Genomic DNA, 19,986 nt, shown 5'->3' with positions numbered 1-19,986 from the left:
GATAAGCTTTAATCTTTTGTTTTCTTTACGTTTCGGCAATCAAACGTACACATTGATTTGGGTATTGGACGCTCAAATCGAGGAGCGTCTTGCCTGGTATAGGACGTGTCTTTGCTCAGTGTGCAGAAATGTGACAAGTGACATCATGCCGGGAGGCCAGCAGCAGTCCCAGACTAACACCGAAGGTAACACTTTTTTGCTAGTTTTTGGCCTTCTATTCTTTTCGAAAAAGACAAAAAGTTTTCCCTGTTGCTGTCCTTGAAAATTTCCATTGTAGTTGTAATTTGCCAAGTAGGCTTGCTTGGCTATTTCAATATTTGGGAACGATTTCACTCGGTAAACAAGTATTTTTCCCAAATAGAATACTTTATCATCATTCAAGGCAGGTAGTTGGGACTTGTTTAAATGAAAATGCTCATGTTTGTTTGTCTTTAATTTGTTTTAGGCTTGACCACCGTTTGTTGGTTAATTCTGTAGTGACGACAAAATGGCTGACTGACGTCCGATGTGAATTTGATAACTCACCAAACCGGGTTTTACAAACAGCCGGAAGAAGAGCAAGGAGAAAATTCAAATTTAGCCAAGTTTTATATGGACGTTCCTGAAAGATTGTCCACGCCATTCAACGTCCTTTATGAAAATATAAGACTTACAACAAAATGTATATGTAAAATAGAAAAGACAATGGCTGGACCCCTTGGGCGTCACGCTAGATTGGTGTCTACTAGAATACTATAAATTCGTCAGAAATATCCTACATACATTTTGCCAATATTTGCAGTTTGGCTGAAACATGTGAATTATTTGGGGCCAATATTGATTTTTTTAGATATTATTTTACCTGTAAAATGAGAGAAGATCTATGTTTCATATTCATTCCAGGCACCACGCCCATGCAGCAGCCTCAGACTGATTGGCAGTCACGTGCGGACGCCGCTGCGAACATACACAACCCTATATACGCCACCAAAGCAGGTAAGTGTTTTTTTTACCGGATCTTTAATCTTAGATATCATCTTGCTTTTTCCATCTTGATATGGTGATAAGAAAAGTACTTTTTGCCTTGATGTTTATTAGGTAAATTACGCGAGATTGATGGCTTGCCCAATGGATTTTAAAGACATTAAAACTATACAATGTGACGTTACCTTGAATTATCTGTATTACAAGTCTGTTCTTTAATGATCTGTGATCCATTCTCTTATCGATTTCTGATTAAAGAGCGCACAGGAATATGCGACACTAGCTAGTACACACACACACACACACACACACACAACGAAACAAACACACATGTGCACACACTCGCACACACACACATACGCACATAGACACACACATACATACACAAATACATACATACAAACAAACATACATACACAAACACACACGCGCGCACACACACACACACACACACACACACACACACACACACACACACACACACACATACATATATAACGATCTTGGCGAAAGTAAGAAACGCTATATTGTTGAATAGAATGATAATCAAGTGTCCCAACGATTTTTATAATGCCGATTAAGAAGCTGTAACAACGAATGTATAATCGACCATACCCCATTACCCATACCTTTCTAAAATGGTTCCATTTCTTGTGTTAAAACAGATGCAACTTATGATGCGGACGCCAACAACAAGGCGAACCGTCGCAGTGTCTGCAAGAGGCTATTGCTAACCGCCGGCCTTGTGGTCGGCTTGGTAGTAGTCACCATGTTGTCGTATCTGACTGGTTAGTCATCTTACATTTTTAAATCAGATATGACGTTTTCATTTAGGTTAGGTAATAATGGATTCATTTTGGGTGTATCATTGCGTAACTTATCCACTTCAACTGCTTTTATACTGCAGTTAATGTCTTCAGTGTTTCTGAGGAGATGGCCAAACTGTCTGCAGAGATGGCTGATATGGAAAGTATGTACATTTTTCATTAAAATTAAATGCCAATTTTCTCATTATTATGCAAATGTCCTCCTTTTTTGCATAATCTGTGTGTTTATTTTATGTATCTTTGTCTAAGCTACCTACATACCAAAAGGTACGAAAATCCGTTGTCCCTTCTTAAGTTATCCTCTTTGGAACATTTTGATAAAAACGCCCCAGCAATTCCTGAACTCGCCGCTAGAAGGCCCAAATTGATGCGTGTTTTTCCGAGCACCAGAGCTATCTACCACGAAAAGATTGTGACCAAGTTATGTCCAGAACACGAGATTTCAAAACCGGAAGTTCTGCTGCAATTACTAGGGAAGCCGCCAGGGGACCCAAAATCTAACATTTCTAGTTTTCGCCACATCCTACCAGCACACAAAATATGATATCCATCCATCCAGCCGTTCTCGAGTTATCTTGTTGAACACCATTGCAGCGATACGCTAACGCTGCTGATATTTGATTGAGGTAATTATATAATATATATGATATTTTCCAACATCCCAGAAGCAGCTTTGCCAACAACGTAATACAGTACGGCATGTATCGTGAACTTTGACCATAAGACCCCCGCGATCCCGAGTACTTCTTATGATACTGCCTTGTTTCGATCCAGCCGAGATGGCGGCCAAAGACCAAAAGTACCAACAACTACAAGACGAAATAGATCAGCTTCAGACAGAAAGGGCGGCTAAAGAACAAAGGATCCAGGTGTTGGAACAGAGAAACTACATCGAACGCTGTACGTTATAGTTACTTATAGCCAAGCTAGTTTTAAAATGTAACATTCAAATTAATTGAGTAGATTAAACATACTATTACAAAATTGTACATGGAATTCCTGCATTTTGGAGTTGAATCCAAAATTATCTTTGCTGTTCTTTTTCTCTTCTGCAATTTCTTTCCTGAAAATTGATTCAAATGCTGTGATTTGGATTGAATTTCGTGCTGAATGTTGACAAATTGCATCCCTTTAGGTGAATCCGGTGTGTTGTCTACACCTCGCGACGTTAACATTCTCAAAGACGGATCAGGTACCCGCTACCAAGAAATGACCGCAACGTTCAGCAAGGCCTTCCGGACAACTCCCGTGGTCACGATCGGGTTTATGTATCTGGACACTTATCGTCATCAAAACACAAGAATCCGAAGCAAAGTACAGTCTAAATCAACAACAGGTCTGACGGTGTGTATTGAGACTTGGGAGGAGTCAAGGTTGTACCTTGCCAGTGTCTACTGGATGGCCTGTGCATGAGATGAATAATACTTGGCCATGGGTGCAAGGAGGATTCAAACTCCTCTATGTATGTAACACATCCAAGCACCGATCTCACAACACAGCCTACTTCCGTCAAAACCTATAAACAAAATACATAGAGAAGCAAACATTTGTAAAACCATCATCAACTCCATCGCTTATTGGCCGAATTGCTAATTTTGATGGACAGCTTTTGCTTTAAAAAATCCCATCACTTGTCACACCCTTGTTGATGATATTTGTCCCAGTTTTGAGTGAGCCCCTCTAACCATTGCACCAGTATACTTGTAATGAAGGTAAAAAGCCACGGCATTGAACAAAAACTGTTCAAAGAACATCACCATGGTGATGACTATCAGTTGTATGATTTTACACTTTTACTAAGAGACAACTTTTCCAACTAATGTTAGTGAATGACACCATCCACTGTTTATTCATAGCAAAAAAGTATTTCTTGTGCATACTTTGTATCTACTGGTATATGCATATGTCATTTTGAGCAACCACGCCAATATAACCTATAGTTGGAACACATGTGTACCTTTATTGTGACGTTAGTAAGTTCCATTCAGGAAAAACAGCAGCTGTATTTCTTCACGGAAAAACAGACTCCTTTACAGAAGCTAATCTTTAGCTACAGCATTCTTGTCTTTCACTGGGTAGCAACTACATGTCAGGATTGTATTCCAATCAAACAACCATACAATGTATGTACACAAAGTTATGTAGTGTTTATTAAAGGAAATGTTGCTTTCTTTTACATACTAGTAACATGTATGTACTATGTAATTCTTTTAGCAACAGTTTCAGTACAACCTACACTTCAGAAAAAGTCTAATACATGTACTGACATTTGTAAATGTCCATAAAACAAATAGCTGTGTTTTCTTTTCCTTTCTTTTCATGAGAAAAAAATAACATCAGTATCTTCCATATATTCACACAACAGTTAATTCTTAACTACACCTACTGAAAAGCGAGGGATTTCGCTTTGAAATACTTGTAATATACAACATCAACAGACTTCTCATTTACATGTAAGGTACAAACTGTTGATTGAATGCTGTACTTAACATTGTTAACTGTCTACCTCTAAGGTATTCCAGTTCACATACTAACGCTTGGTACGATAAAAAAAGCATAACAGATGCTTAAACTTTCCCTTCTTCTCAGTTTCGTCTTCTATAAGTTTTCAAAACTCAGTACTTTTTGTTTTCAAAACCATTGAAGTATGATAAGATTCAATAAGTTTTGTGTACCTTTATATGGGGAGGATGGAAAGTATAATATGTAAGATAAGTCCCAAAGCGAGAAAAAAATAGATATGCATGGCACATGTTTCAAACCATCTTGGCGAAACTGCTATTTTGTTATTTCATCAACTTTTTAAAACAACAAGTTAACTGTACATTACCAGCAAACAACAGATACTTGAAAACTACTGAATATCTTCTTCCACAATGACTTCTTAGCTACATTACATTTACATGTAGTACAAAAATAGACCGGTGTGTTGGCTGACAGCTCTGTTAAAGGCCAAACCTAGCCTCTACCAGGCCCCGCGGGATGGCTGGAAAAATAGTAGAAATTGGCCTAATAGAGTGAATAGTGTGCCAAGGGAGTTAGCTACGGAGAGAGGGTCCAATCTGCCTATTGAGCTTCCCTGTATAGCGGAGTACCCCTGGCATACTATTCACTCTATTTGGCCGATTTCTAGGCTATTTTCCCAGCGATCCGCGGAGCCTGGTAGAGGCTAGGCCAAACCCACAAATAAGGAAACCTCAGCCCGGTTTAGCAGAGCCCCCTCAAGGTAAATTGTATAGTCTGCAGGCAAGGCTCTGCATAGAAAATGAAGATTTGTAGTGTTTATGATGATGTGTTATAGACTCTTGCTCGGACTCTTGGATACGTCCAACTTGAACTTCTTGGGAGACTTGGGAACAACCACCAAAGTCTAGATAAAGAGAAAACAATACGACAAATTTGTTAATAAAACTAAGAACGATATTTGCAAGCAATGGCAAAAACAGAATGTTTCCCTTCCCAATACTGCAGGGATGCTTTGTATAACTTTTTTCCTCTGCAGTACTCTAGTCTGTTTCTAGTCTAATTATCAATAAGCAACAATAGAGGTAATTGTCATTTTGTTTAAAACTAAGCTTATCTTTCATAATGTTTTATTTTTTTCATAAAAACAGAATATGGAGACAAAAGAGTGAATATTTCTACTGTGAAATCAATATCTTGTTTTCTAACTTGATGAAAGTTTGGTCCCAGGGAAGAAAAACTTCCTTTTAATCTTGAAACTTTTACGGTGCTTTCATTTTGCCCCATTTGCGGTGACCTTTCCAATACAAATGTCACTACAAATATGTCCCTTGTATGACTACTGTACTACAGAACTGTTCAACTGTGAATTCAAAGCACCACAAAAACCTCCTTTGTCCTTCCACATCAAAAGAAAACCTATGAAAGTAAATACTAGTACTAAATGGCTCTACAAGACTAAAAACAACTGTCTTTCTAAGACTACTGTAAATCCATTTAATATTGCGGTTAGTAATTTTAGGGGTTGGTGGGAAAGGGAGTAGTTCACAGCATCTAATTCTAACAGTGGAACAAACATCACTGTCTAATGTTAGTAATCAAATATTTTCGATGATAAAATTTTAACAGTTGACTAGTAACTGTTTAAGTTGCCATAATTAAGTTACTGTTAACAAATCAAGAATTATTACATTTACAGTATAAAGGTTTATCTGACACACCTTGCACTTGTCCATGAGTTTGCCGTACTCGTGGAGGTAGAAGTTGAAGACCTCCTCGCAGTCTCGGCGCGCCTCGTGTCCCGGGGGGTTGTACTGGAAACAGTTGGTCTTGATGAGCTGCATGTCCGCGTGGAACTCTTCCATACTGTTGTACTGACCCCCCTGGGGAATACAGGCACACCATACAATACTGTTACCTTAAGGAAGCCTTGTGGTTATGGGTGTTGATTTAGAGATTAAAGATTCTGTGTTCAAATCCCTAGTAGGCCCTAATGTTGTGCTCTTGGAAAAGGGAAATACAGGCACACAATGCAATACACCTTAAGGAGGCAAGGTACATTCTATAGTCTTGTGGTTTAATTGGTGTTGATTTAGAAATTAAAATTCTGGGTTCAAAGCCCTAGCAGTCCCTAATGCTGTACTCTCGGGAAAGCACTTAACACCTATTTCCTCACTCAACTCAGGTGAAAATGAGTAAACCTTCTGTTATGAGTCCTCTCGGTAGCGTCCTTTCCCACCACAAATTTATGACACCGCGAATATTTGTTTTTGCGTTGCAGAACTGTTCTGACAATAAACTTAAACCCCCCTTTATAACCCTATCCCAAAAGTAAATCCCTGCAAAAATAAGGTAAGGTTAAGTACATGTAAAGTAAATGCAGTAGGAAAATTTATATAGTGTTGAAGGTTATTAGGTCAATCTTATGGACAGTTTGCATACCTCTAGTTTCTTCTTGATAGTGCTGAAGTCCATGGGTTGTTTGATGATGTTGTAGTAGTCAGGGGCCACCGCTGGGTCAACTGTGTGATAATGGCGGGGAAAATGTCAACAAAACAGTCATTAACACATCAGAGCACATGTGCATTAAAAAGGAAAGGGATCCAATGTGCATGTCAACATTTGAGTTATCATAGTTTTGAGTTCTAAATCAGATTCACGCTTTAGGCTTGTAATCATTTTCACTATTTTCTCTGTGACATTATACATTTGTGCTTTTGTTTATCATCCTCCTATTAGGATCTTCATGCATATTTCATAAATGAATACTTACCAGGATGAATGAACCACTCTGCGGCCCCCATCTCACCCTTCAGCCGCCCCGACCCTCGGAACTTCGACACTCGGTGGAGTAGGCTAAAAACAACAACAACATTTGAAAAAGCACCATGAGATTATGCTACCTCAAAAATATTCTTTAATGATCTTTAATACTCCGCTCATTCAAGCCACACAATTATGATTTTATAGATATCTGCCACTGCCAGGCCATCTCTGTGCCCCCCTCTCACTAAATCATTGATTACCAAAAGTTTTAATGAAGTTACCATACAAAAGCAATGGGATGATTTAGGGAGGTTATGCAAGATTTGACTATAACCTTAAGCCTGCTCTTGTTGCTGTTTCACACCAAATTTGTATTGGTCATGGTGCTAGGCAGCAGGGAGAAGGTTAAGTTTAATGAGGAAAGTACAGTAACAGAAAATACTCTTTTTTTTACAAATCCTGAATCTTCAAAAGAATTTCCACAAACAAGCACACAAGCTCCCCCCTCCACACTGGTTTAGCCCTTACTGACCCCAAGGCAGCTCTTGCCCAGCTTGGTAGCGACGCGGGGGGTGGGTCCTCGTCTAGCGGGGGTGGGGCCTTCCGTTTCCTCTTGCTGGCTCGCATGGGCGTGTCCAGGCCCCCGTGGAGACTCTCGTTCCCAGAGCTACTGCCGGATGGGTGGTGCATGCGGGCTGGAGACACCATCCTGTCTTGGGAAGGGGATACACCTGGTGGAAGAACATGGTACTGCAGTAAATGCAAAGACAAGTCAACAACTATTTCACCATTGATTGAGCTGAAGTTAATCATTCAATAGACTGGAAGAGTTTGTGTGCGTTTTGTAAAGGGAAAACTCATACACTCAGTCTTAAAGTCTTTGCAATAGTGAATAATCCATTATAATTCATCATATTTCAAGAATCTAACCACATGTCTACTTAAAAGTCAGACTAATACATAAGAAAATTATTCCAGTTTTTCGCTTGCTCACTCTCACACACACATACAAATACACAATTATATACACACTTAAACACACACACACACACACACACTCACACACTAAAATTCTTCCTAAGTAACTCACTGGTAGGTGTGACAATGGTGCTGTCAGGACTGCCCTTGTCCCTGTCCCTGTCCTCAGGATCATCCTTAGTGAAGCTCTCTGCCTCCACTCTCTGACTGGTGAAGTCCTCCATCTTCAGACTGCTGGGGTCAAACCCACTCGACTCCACCATCACTGTGGTCTTGGACGACGACGGTTGGTCAAAGCTGGCTAGCGTGCTTGTTGCCTACACAAAACAGTCAAATGAATCATACATAATAAAATATCGCATTTCTTTGTTGCTGATTATGGACACAAAATAAAAGTCTGGACACAAGACTAGAGTCATGAGTCAAAGATCAGAATTGGCCGAATCAATTCATCTTTGACTGTACAGAATTTTGAACCTTCTCCAATGGGTTCAAAAGGTTGCTAGTCTTCTCATTGGTTACACAACTTTTGATTGAAAATTTCTAGCAGTCTCCAAAGATTTGAAAAGTTGGGGAGATCCCTGTTGATTGGTAGATAAACATTTTGACTGACAGCTGTTGGTGAAGAGATGTGTACATGTACTTGTGTTCCAACAATTCCAAGAGGACACTCAGGAAAGTCTTCTGATTGGTTATCTCGGTTTTGATTGACAGGTTGTGGGACTACCAGTCCCAACAGTTCAAAAAGTCAGAGAAAAATATTCTGATTGGTTAGATATGTTTTGATTGACAGCTGTTTGGGGTGAGAAGTGTACCTGTCCCAACAGCTCCAAGAGGTCCTGAAGGTTGTCCTGAGAGAAATGGTCAGGTTCATCCATAGGCTGTAGGAAATGGATGTGATATGCCAACTCTCCTTTCCACAAAGCCAATACATAATGATGGTTATAGTAAGTTGCTACTGACAATTAAAACTTATCTTTTTTTCATGGTTATTTATGTATATGTCAGGGTAGAGACTCTACGGATAGAGATCCCAATCAGAGTTTCTGTCGACAGAGACACCGTTCGGGATCTCTACCAGCAGAATCACTGATTCTACCAGATCGGAGTCTCTACCTTGACATATATATATAAAAAAAAAACATCATATGGATGCTTTATATTGGTATGATCTTCAAATAAAGATGATTGAAGTTCACGTACCTCTTGTTGCGTTGACAAAACTGGCTCTGCCACCACCTCAACTTTCCTGGGTGCACCACCTATCGTACTTTGCACGTAATCCCGTAGCGTGGTGAACTCCGGTTTACTCACTGATGCAGTGCTACCTTGCTGAATCGTGTTTGAATCGGCCTGAACGCTCGCGACAATGTTCTCAAAGATGTTCCCGTGGTCGCGGGATTCCAACTTTCTTTCACTCCCAGCATTCCTTTCAAGTGTGCTCTCTGTCCCGGGGTATTCAGGAATCTCCTTCCCTGGATCCAGTACGGGTGCGGAGCACTCCAAGGAGGGTATGCTTTGCGACTGTACGCCGTCCTGCGTACTGCTGACCTCTTGTGACCCTGGCAAACTCGTGATGGGAGGCTCGATGTTGGATGGCGTTCTTACGCTCGCAAAGCTGCTAGTTTCGGCTGAGCTATCTAGTCCCCTCCCTCCCGATCGAAGGTATTCCAGTTCTGTGGAGGTGAAGCTAGCGGAGAGAGCAGACTCCAGGATTTTTTCCGTCGGTACGGCTACGACCTTCGGCTCCAAGACCGGTGTGGCGCCTGAGGAGGAAGGCTGGCCTTGTTGGTTACCCGTCGGTCGATCCCCTGTCAGCCCGGTAAACCACTCGGTAAGAGTGTAGGTCCTTGGTTCCCCTGAAGGAGTAGTGGTTTGGACCTAGAAACAGCGAAGAATTTTTCCAAATGTTATATTTGCCTTCAACGAAACATACAAACTTTTGACATAGCAGTCCGGTAATAACAGACACATAAAAAAATCATTTCCATATATCACATTAGGTAGATATTGAATAAAACGATAATGACAAATACCATTGTTTCCAGATTATCAAATGACATCTTCATCACATTTGGACGTGATCAGGATCTCAAAACCTACAGTCCTATGGCCGCACATGGGTTCGCCCTTAGTAATAGCAAGGAGCTTGATTAAACCTCCTTGGTAATAGCCTACGGCTAGTTGGGCAACCCTGGCATGTATACATGCTGAACCAATATATAAATAAATATAACTAAATCAGGATCTCAAAACAAACTGGCTGCAGTACTTCCTGATGAAGCTAGGTGGCATTGTAGAATAGTGTTCTCCCTACCTTTATATCATGCAGCATTTTGCTCTCAATACCACCGATAGATTCTTCATCCTTGTAGAACAGCCCAGTTTGTGGGTCAAGGGTGAAGCCTTCGTAGGATTCTTCCAAAAGGCTAGCCTCCTCCCTCCCCAGCACCTGCCCCTGCTGCACCTTCCTGTGGGCTTCAGCCAGTAAGTGTTGGGCTGTGGAGATGCGGATGCCTTGTCTTCCAGAGGGGGGCTGTGCAGCTCTGGGGACAGCCTCAACAGCAACGGCCTGATCTTGCTGCACCACTTCTACAATGAGAAAAATTTCTCTTATATTTCTCTTAAATAACTCAACATTTGGGACTGTAACATGTATGGCCACTATATCAAACAATAATAAGCAACAAATACTGCCCTAAGCATCTCGTGATTTAAGGTATTAATCTAATTGAAGCCAATCAGTTATACAGCTGTCTATACATAAAACCTTAAGCATAGGGAGAGCTTTACAAACCTGTGGCGAAAAATTCAGGCGCCATCTCGCCTTGCAGTGAGGCAGCCACAGCCTGGGGGCCTTGTTGCTGGAGTGAGATTGGAACGGCCATCTGACTCAGGTCAATGGTGGACTGCCGCGGCTTGTCCTGTGCCTGTATATAAAGTGCAAAGACAAAGAATATTTGTTGGTTGGACAGCAGCTTTGGTACTTCCCATGTTTAGTAATCAAAAGACTTAAAACAAATACAATTTTCAAATTATTTCAACTGATGCACTTTGCTGAACACAGTCATGCAGTGAAATATTCCAATTATGTTTTAGTAAAGAATGAATTATCTTTTTTTTTATTACAATGAAGCTGGCAATAATTTTCTAACAAATACACAACATGCAGCCAAGCTTGTAGGGTACGAGAAAAGCTTAGATTAAAGACAAATTTCAGTATTTGGACCTTAAGTTTGAACTGGAAATCCTCTACAGAAATCGTCTACAGAATCTTCTTTAATAGGCGGAATAAAATGCATCAGAATTTTAAGATGGCAATTCATAACAGCATGTACATGTCCAACCAAAAAGTGCCCCAATCTCTTCACCATTGTGAGTTTTGTGACTATGGATTTAGGTCTTTGACTTTGCTTTGCTGTGCGCTAGCTGCTTGAAGTTACCATGTTGCTTCTTCAGTACAATAAGATACTGCCAAATATTGGCAAAGCTTGGTGCATTTTGAGTGTTCTTCCAGTATTGGTACTTTTTCAAAATAGCACAGAAAAGTTCAGAAAAAAAGCAAAGTACAGCTGTGCTATGTGTGGTAGGTGCGCAGCTGGAGTGCTGACAGTGGCGACGCAGGTGTCACTCACACAACAACGCAGAGTAGACGATACTCACGGGCAGACTACGGGTATGAGACAACTCGGTGTGGCTAACCTTAGCGCCACTTTGGATCTCTAACAAAGCCTTGATGGTGGAGGCCGCAGAGCTGAAACTCTCCCCCTGCACACTCTGGGACTGAGAGGTGCTCATCTGCACAGTGCCCTGGGACTGAGAGGACCCTATGTCCAGGGCGGCGTCCATTTCTACCCACTGATTGGTCACACGAGAGCTGGGTGCTGATTGGCTGGCACCTGGGGATTGGCCAGCTCTTTGGACTGAAAAAAACAAAGGTCACACGATCCTCAATGTCAAAACAACCAGAGAAAACTGCCTTTTCTCCTAGAAAAAACAACAACAAACATTTGTACAGTATAGATGATAGCAAAAATATAAGACTAAAACAGCAAAATTTGTGAGAGTTTGTGAGGAAAAAAGATCTACATCTACACTTTGCAGAACAATTACTGAAAAATCTTTCTTTAACTTTAAAATAACTGTAGCTTACCCTTCACGACATCTTCGCTGCCAGCAGAGCTGACAGAGCTGGTATCGTCCCCAGTCCCGGGGGAGTCCTGCGGCGCACGCGGCGAGGACGACGACGGTCTCTGGATCACGATCCCTTCAACAATCCCTCCCAGGATGCTTTGCTGCTGGCTCAAGGAGAGGGAGCCTTGATCAGGTGTCCTTGGGCGGATCACGACCTTGAAAAGGATCAAACTTAAGTTAAAGACCAACATATGAAAATGCTACACTAGTTTATAGAACACAAGTGCACCCAGTGTTCTAATGACCTTTACTAGTATATCAACATTATAAAGATTCCATACACTATTAAGTTAAGAATCCCCAGGATTTTCTTTAACTTTTGATACAGTGAAAACATGGGATACCGATCAGGATTGCTTCTAGGAGTGGAAGAAGACATTTACTATGAATTATACCAACCATGCATCCCTTAACTCAGATGGGGGCAATTGCGACTGCCAACTGTTTTTACTCACCCTTGTCTTGATCTGTTGTGGCTGTGCCTTGGTCAGCGTCATGCTCTTCCCCAAACTCTGACCAGCCATGGTGGACACATAGGTGGGTCTGGGGGTAGACTGTGGACAGAAAAAATTCAGTCAGTGTTCATACGAAAAACACCATTGATATTGGAACAAGATCATAACAGACTGAGTCTTAAATGATGAGAAGTGAAAAAAACTTGTATTTTGAATCCCAAGTCATCTTAAAAGTTAACTTGAGGTCAAACATTCCTCTATGGTCAGTCTAGAGTGGATTGGAATAATTCGGATGGAAAGCTAAAAATCGAATTCTTCAGACAAAATAGAAGATGGTGATGTGTGTAAATAAGTAAGGTATGAATACTGATTTTGCTACTAGTATTTCATATAGATTTCTTGGCTCCATACTTTTCTTTTTGCCCTCAGAAACAATGGCCACAGGGCTGGCAAAGCACCCAATGCAAAACAAAGAAATAAATAAACGAATAAACGATACCTGAGTGATGTAGGTGGTAACCACAGTGATGGGTTTGCCCTGTTGTGTCTTGATTGTTTTCGCCTGCTGCACAACGATGACGCTGGGCTTACCGGCCGAGGACGGACCTGCTTTCGCAATAGTGTAGGGCGTAGCACCTTCATGGTGGGGTAAAAACAGAAAGGAATTTCAATTCAATATAATATAATAGTTAAATAAAAAGTATAGTGCAGAAGCTATGTACAATATAGGCACAAAGTACATTAACAATGTACCAGAAAAATTCCTGTTTTATACAATAGACAGCTTATGACTGCTTACAATCCAGTGAACTGCACATTCTAGTAGCAAGCAAGCCAGGTATAGGTTACAACTGCTCAGCCCTGTGGGTCAAAAGGAAGGTTGCTAATCACTAGATCAGCAATGCTGCCATACTTAGAAATAAAATGTGCAGCTTCAAACTGGACCCACTGGACAGAGCCGTTTAGAAGTGCAGTGTAAAGACTAGCCGACTGCTGGCCACCGGTGTCAGGGACTCCACAGAAGTATAATCAAATACTGGACACTACATTATGTACTATTACTGTCCGACAGTAACAGTAACTACGTATACCACTACTACTAACCTGAAGGCAGTGTTCTTGTGACTGTTAGAGGCATGGTCTGCACAGTTTTTGGAGTGACTGTGATGATGTTGGTAGGAGGGGGTGGGGTAATTTTCCCCGCAGACATAGTTGTCGTGGGCATGGTCACAACCCGCGTACCGATAGCCGGGTTCACGATGGCTCTGTTTCCGTTATTCTGGGCAAACACTGTATGAGGGAAAGAAGTAAAAATCAATGTCATATTTTGAATGACAGCAAAAACTTCACTAGTATTTCTAACGACACTGAAGAGAGAAGTTTGAAAAGCAAAGAAAAGAATCAGAGGCTGAATCACATTTTAGAAAATAGTAAATTTAAAGTTTAGGGAGCAGCATTTGCTGGCAAATGCAAGATATTTCAGCCCTTCCCTCCCTTTTCTTTCAAAAGCACTGTCCTACATATATCAGAATACTAATTCATGCATGTACAAGTTACTACAATGTACTATGGAACAGCTCTACCTTAGATTTTTTTACCATGAAACTTATTTTCAACGAGAGATTCTTTCTTTTGCAGTGCGTTACCTGTAGATGTGGCGCCTGAGCTGACAGGCCTGGTTGCCATGGACGACGTGGTGGTCACCATGACGACCTGGGGACCAGAACTGGTTGCCACGGTTGCAGGCTTGGGGAGAATCTTACTGCCTGGGAGGGTCTGGGTGATGATCTTCACACCTGGTTGTAATGGAATAAAAATGGCATAAAACTGTTGCATAAGTTACTATACATACTGTGAAGTACAGAAGTAAGGCACTCGGTGCAGATCTCTGTCCTACCTGTGCCTGGTTCTTGCTTGATCTGTATGGTCGGCTTACTACCCGGTGACATGGTCCTGGGGGGCTGACCAGGCATCTGGGACAGCGGTAGCTGGGTGGTCACCACGCGCGTATGCGTCGCCTGCTTGGTCAGCGTCTTGACCCGCGGCTTGGTTCCGGCCAGAGTACTGGACAGAAAGGCTGTGGTGGAGGTTCCAACAACAGAGGCTGTGATGGGGGAACCAAGGGTACTTTATTGGGCACAGAACTAAACAGAAAACAGGAAAATTGGGTATTGGGTTTTCCCTTGGTTTGGCTTTCTATGTAGTTGGTTCCCCCTTCAAGAGCCTGTATCCTTTACTCCTACAGCAAGATTATGTATTTAACATCCTTGTAACAATATATTTTCTGTTGTAAGTTTTGAATGACACTCAGGATGCATGTGCAGGGCTTGCAAGGTTCAAAATGTTTTGATCTAATTAATACTATCAGCCAATTCTGAAAGTCTTGTGACCAACAGAACCTTTATGGGTTGACTAATAAAGATTCAGATCGAAATCAGCTCTTCAGCTTAAGGTTTTTGGTGACAGTCTCTTAATTTTTTTGTGTCAGTCTTTTTTTTTATGAATCATTGGAAAATTTGCTGCTGTACCTTAAGGAAATATGGTTTGTTTAGATAAGTTAGGAAGTTTATGGTCTACCTGTTGCACTAACTGTTGATGATGATGCAGGGTTTCCCACCCCAGCCAGCAGGGACCCTGAGGCTGACCCACTGCTGGAGGAGGGGGTGTGGGGTAACAGGATGGAGGGGATCCTTGCCATGGGGCTGGAGGTCGAGCTGCTCATGTTCCCGGGGAGGATACGCGCCAGCGTGGTCGTGGGATGGCTGCTACGCAGAATGTTGGGCATGAAGGACGGCCCGGACGATTGGCTGCTGACGATGATAATCTGTAAAATAAAAAGTGTTGCAATTTAACAATACTAAGTGACAAGGCATCAATCTCTGCAACATCAAAACTGTAGTGGTAAAAGCTCCCTCTGGCAGATGGTTTCTGAACTGTAAAAATACCTTGTACTGTACAAGTACATATGGTAAGAAAACCTTGAAGACGAGTTAAATTTGGATGTGTATTTTTTTCCCAAAGTTTATTCACCTTTTTCATAGATTAACACATACAAGTATATACAGAAAATCATCTATCATTTACAAACCAACAAGCTAATTGACAGATGCTGGCAAAAGTATTTTACATGCAATAAAGAATGTACTTTTATATCAATGATATTTCACCTTCTGTGTAGCTGTTGGAGCCATGGAACCTTTTGGAGGTGGTGTTTTGGCCAAGGTGATCTTTACCGGGCTCATGGAATGTGATGACGCAGTTCCCTGGGACACCTAGGGAATACAAGAAGTATTGCAGACTCTAAGGCTAAAAGAAGAGATATTCTGATAGATACAAAATGTAACAGTGCAAAGTATGAAATAGCTATAGAAATGCACTGATGCAGCGCTTTACATTTGGATGTTATCAGCATCTCAATCCACACATTGCAGTACAACTTGCTAAAGATAGGTGGCACCGTAGGACAATGTGGCTGGGCTATTCAAATCACTATATATTTGGGTGGGTCATCCTTAGAAATGTTAGCATTCTAGTTGTTATTTCATTGGTGCAATATACAGTAAATGCATTCATCAAAGGTACAGGAAGCCCAGGCTTCAAACATCATCTTACCCTAATATTAGAAGAAGTGGGAAGGAGTAAGGGACGAGCTTCAACTGTTCTTGAAGAAGCTGCAGAAGCTTGGTGAGGGGTAGAGGAGGAACTGGTCCTCTTTCTTCTTCTGCCTTTGGTCTCTGTCTCCATCTCATCTTCTCTTTCTCCTAAGAGTGAATAGAAACTTTCAAGCAATGTCTAGAGGTCAGGCAGATCTTCTATACCCTAATGTATACCCTAATGTGACCTTTAACCTTCTCCCTGCTGCCTAACTCTGTAACTAGTAGGGCCAAACAGCTACTAGTACTAGTACTTCAGTGTGCTAAAGGTTAAGTTGGTATAACACAGCAAGAAAATTGGTTGCCAAAGGGTCTGCAAGCTACATGCATAAAGGATATATTTAGCAGCCATACAGGCAATGTCCTCTTCATCATTGCCCAATCTTTAAGGATTGGCCTATGTTTCAAGCCCCATAAAATAGCAGGTCAGATTTTCAGGAAAAAAATTTGCTTGACTCTCTTTTTTTTTAAATTGAGAAACACTAAATGATACTCACAAAGGACACCTAGTAACTAAGGACATTAGCTGTACCTACAAACACACAGACCTTTTACTGTGATGGTGGCACCGCTGGGCAGTACCACTACCCCAGAGTGGGGACTGGCTGATCTTGGTGACTTCATGGTCGTTGAACTGACACCACTGGTCCCAGGCACTGGAAAAAAAAAGAGTGTCAACTTTGACAGTCCTCACTAGAAAAGGGACCATAGTCTTGACGTTTAGGTGCACAGAAAACAATTTGGGTGCATAACATAAAACAAAGTATTGAAGTCCATAATACAGTTTCAAAGACTATGCTTTCATGTACATTATATCTATGTTATCAGACTAGAATAAAATAAAATAGAAATATTTGATAGTATCTAACAGCTTATTTCACTTGTAATTTGACAAGAATCAAAATCAAGAACTGTTCATTTCTCAAAGAAATTAACAAATGTTATACATATGTACATATGTTATACAGAATGTATTGACATATTTGTGTAACCTTCTTTCTTGGCAGTGTCGGCGGGGTCGGGTAGCGTTGAGTTGTGCGCCGCGGCGATGTTGGCTGCCGTGTTGGCTAGACCCGTGAATGCGGTCTGCGGCACGAGGCGCGGCATGAGGGGCACTAGTCTCCGCCCCTCCACCGACCACTCATAGGTGGAGTTCGGACCTGACAGTCTGGACAGGAAAGAAACAACAAAGTCTACCATTATACACCAATTCCCTTAGAAATGTATTTGTGTATAGTTTCGATTTTTTTAATTCATCAAACCAGCTTACAGCACATATTACTAGTGTATAAGGGCTTACTACCTGATGTTTTATAGGAAAATTAACAAAATCCTACCTGCTCTCCCATTGCTATATGTACACTACTGGAGTAGAAGGTTTGAAGAAGTTGTCCATAGACATGTGTAATTGAGCATTACCAACCAATTTTTTTGAATGGGAAAGTAACCACATACATGTAGTAACACATTTTGTGCACCTACAGCTTCGAATAAATCTCCATTCAATCTTATGATACTAAAGAATGCTAACAAAATACAGGTTTATCTAGTATGATCAATAGATAAACCCGTATTTTGTCAGTATTTCACTATAGTAAAAAGTTACTTACACATCTGCTACAGTACTGAGTGACTCATCATTGACAGCTCTTCGCACCTCAGCTCTGTGTCTCTCTGTAGAGATACTGTACACAACAGAAAAGGTTCAAATTGACATTCAAGAAATTGTTATGGAGAAGTTCTCTTCTAGTACATGCTAAGCTGTTAACTCATACAACTGATGTCCATTGAATGTTGCATAACATGGAAAAACCACTTTGCAAATACATATATAATTGAAAAGGGTTGCATGGTAATGTCATTCTTGTTTGCCTGTTCGGTAAATGTAATGTAAGACTTTTGATGAATTTTGCTTTTATTACTTTTTACCTTGCGCAGGGATGCATGTTTGTATTTACATGCAAGTGTAAAGATATTATTGCTATGGTCAAGAATCAAACTCAATAATACAGCATATACTGATATAGTCAAAGATGATAACGAATGTAAAAGCATGATTTGTTTACAAGAACTATGTATGATAACTATGAAGCATTGTTCTCACCTCAACACCTTGGCGATTTCATCCAGGAGTTTTTTCTTGTCTTTGCTGAGATCCCCCTGTGCCCTGAAGGCACTGATGAGGGAGGCATAGGCTTCCAGTTCTGGGGAAAGCAGTACATGTACATAGACATGTTGACTAAGTTTAGTATATAAGAACCCTAACACATGGTCACTATTCATTGGTGTATTCAAAGGATCTATATATGCTTAACAGCAGTGGCACTCTGACTGGTCTAAATGAAACGTAATGTACATGTATCTATCTGATTTGAATTTTGCATTGGTGTTTGCTCTTGCTATCAACTTGGTCAAGATAATATTTATTTTTATTTCATATGTTAGTATACTTATCATTTTTTGCACGTCACTACTAGCTACAGCTGCTTAAAGCTGCTTAGCGAGCCCATGATGTAATGCTTATTGGCATACTCAATTATCTATCAGTAAACAAAACTACAAATATTCCAAATTACTCTAAAAAGACAGAAAGCCTCTTCAAGCATTATCAGATTCTCTTTTCATGATAACTTTGCATAAGTTGCATAGACAAATATTATTTCCATGATTCTTTACAAGTAGGCCATAATTTTTGACAATAAGCTAGTTCACTGTTGCTACTACGCATGTGCAGTGTCAAAGGTGAAGGCCCCCGGCTTGCAAACAGTGCTCGTCTCGACATTATCTCGATTTGCACAACAACGCCCAGACGGGTTTTGTTTACGTCTCGGGGGCCTTCACCTTTGACACTGCACATGCGTACTCTAGTAGTAGTAGCAACCGTGAACTAACTTGTAAATTATGTTTTTGTCACTTTTACAGGCTTACCACAAGAGTAACATCTATTTTGAAATCATTTTCCTTACTTAGGTATGGGAGTGACCAAATTGCTAAGGAGTAAGGTAATGTTTTTCTTACCTAGTCGACGTAGAATTCGCTTGCACTCATCCCTGGAGAGGTCCAACAGTTTGGGCCACATCGTCTCAGAGCCTCGTCACATCCACCTCAGACTGTATTAATTATATTGTTACAACATATTCAAATCGAATTTGAAGTCTATATTTCATATCTACAATTTCCAAACGACAGAAGTTTGTTGATAGAGATTAGAGAATGTATTTTTGTACTATATTTAAATTTACGTCGAGACCTTCACCACCGCCCCCCTCCCCACATAATTTCTCCCGGTCTCTGTTCGCCTTGCTGCGAAGAAATTTGCTATGCACATATAGTCTAAACGTGCTACATTACTCCATAACACGTTCTATGTCCCGCTAATAATAAAAAGAAGAAGCCAAAACTTACCAAAAGTCAATATTTTCCCCCGAAATCTCACATCACATCGTGCAAAAAGTCTCCAAAGATGTCGCCACCTTTCAGTGTGAGGCCCCGAGCTGGCCATTGTACACTTTTATTACCGCCTTTAATAATTACAACAAATATTCATACATATCTTATTTCTTGTAGCTTCGCAAAATATTTCTCGATATAAAACAATTGAGTTGCATTTTTATTTCAAAACTATCATTTTCTTTAAATAAAGTGAATCATATGATTGACACATTGTTTAGGCGTTATTTAATGCAC

The 19,986-nt window shown here is 40.7% G+C and overlaps 2 protein-coding genes across 6 annotated transcripts; one reads left to right on the top strand and one right to left on the bottom strand.

Moving 5' to 3' along the window:
- The first annotated feature begins 12 nt into the window (after nt 1-12).
- On the top strand, nt 13-4,326 carry LOC136422420 (uncharacterized). The gene is made up of 6 exons (XM_066410191.1): nt 13-185; nt 883-975; nt 1,629-1,751; nt 1,871-1,933; nt 2,565-2,690; nt 2,926-4,326. The coding sequence occupies exons 1-6, from the start codon at nt 146-148 to the stop codon at nt 3,201-3,203; spliced, it is 723 nt and encodes a 240-aa protein (XP_066266288.1). The 5' UTR covers nt 13-145; the 3' UTR covers nt 3,204-4,326.
- LOC136422417 (BRCA2-interacting transcriptional repressor EMSY-like) lies at nt 3,919-19,791 on the bottom strand. Of its 5 annotated transcripts, XR_010753619.1 has the most exons (27): nt 19,705-19,791; nt 19,318-19,409; nt 18,404-18,503; nt 17,910-17,984; nt 17,292-17,467; nt 16,848-16,955; nt 16,259-16,407; nt 15,814-15,918; nt 15,224-15,470; nt 14,544-14,750; nt 14,293-14,442; nt 13,751-13,936; nt 13,146-13,282; nt 12,647-12,745; nt 12,151-12,346; nt 11,661-11,920; nt 10,795-10,927; nt 10,315-10,589; nt 9,201-9,878; nt 8,813-8,878; nt 8,110-8,314; nt 7,552-7,750; nt 7,027-7,109; nt 6,696-6,775; nt 5,975-6,136; nt 4,971-5,160; nt 3,919-4,748 (listed from the first exon to the last, which is right to left on the bottom strand). XR_010753619.1 is itself a non-coding variant. In XM_066410185.1 (26 exons), exons 2-26 carry the CDS (start codon nt 19,376-19,378, stop codon nt 5,086-5,088), a joined length of 4,212 nt encoding a protein of 1,403 aa, XP_066266282.1. In that variant the 5' UTR covers nt 19,379-19,409; nt 19,705-19,791; the 3' UTR covers nt 3,919-5,085. The 5 variants fall into 5 exon arrangements, 4 of the variants coding, with proteins under 4 accessions (XP_066266282.1, XP_066266284.1, XP_066266283.1 ...); XM_066410185.1 differs by having other exon boundaries at nt 3,919-5,160; XM_066410187.1 differs by having other exon boundaries at nt 3,919-5,160; nt 11,700-11,920.
- Between the last annotated feature and the right edge of the window lie 195 nt (nt 19,792-19,986).

Source organism: Branchiostoma lanceolatum, chromosome 17, assembly GCF_035083965.1.
Source record: "Branchiostoma lanceolatum isolate klBraLanc5 chromosome 17, klBraLanc5.hap2, whole genome shotgun sequence".
Taxonomy (NCBI): domain Eukaryota; kingdom Metazoa; phylum Chordata; class Leptocardii; order Amphioxiformes; family Branchiostomatidae; genus Branchiostoma; species Branchiostoma lanceolatum.
This window is presented reverse-complemented; position numbering and strand designations above follow the sequence as displayed.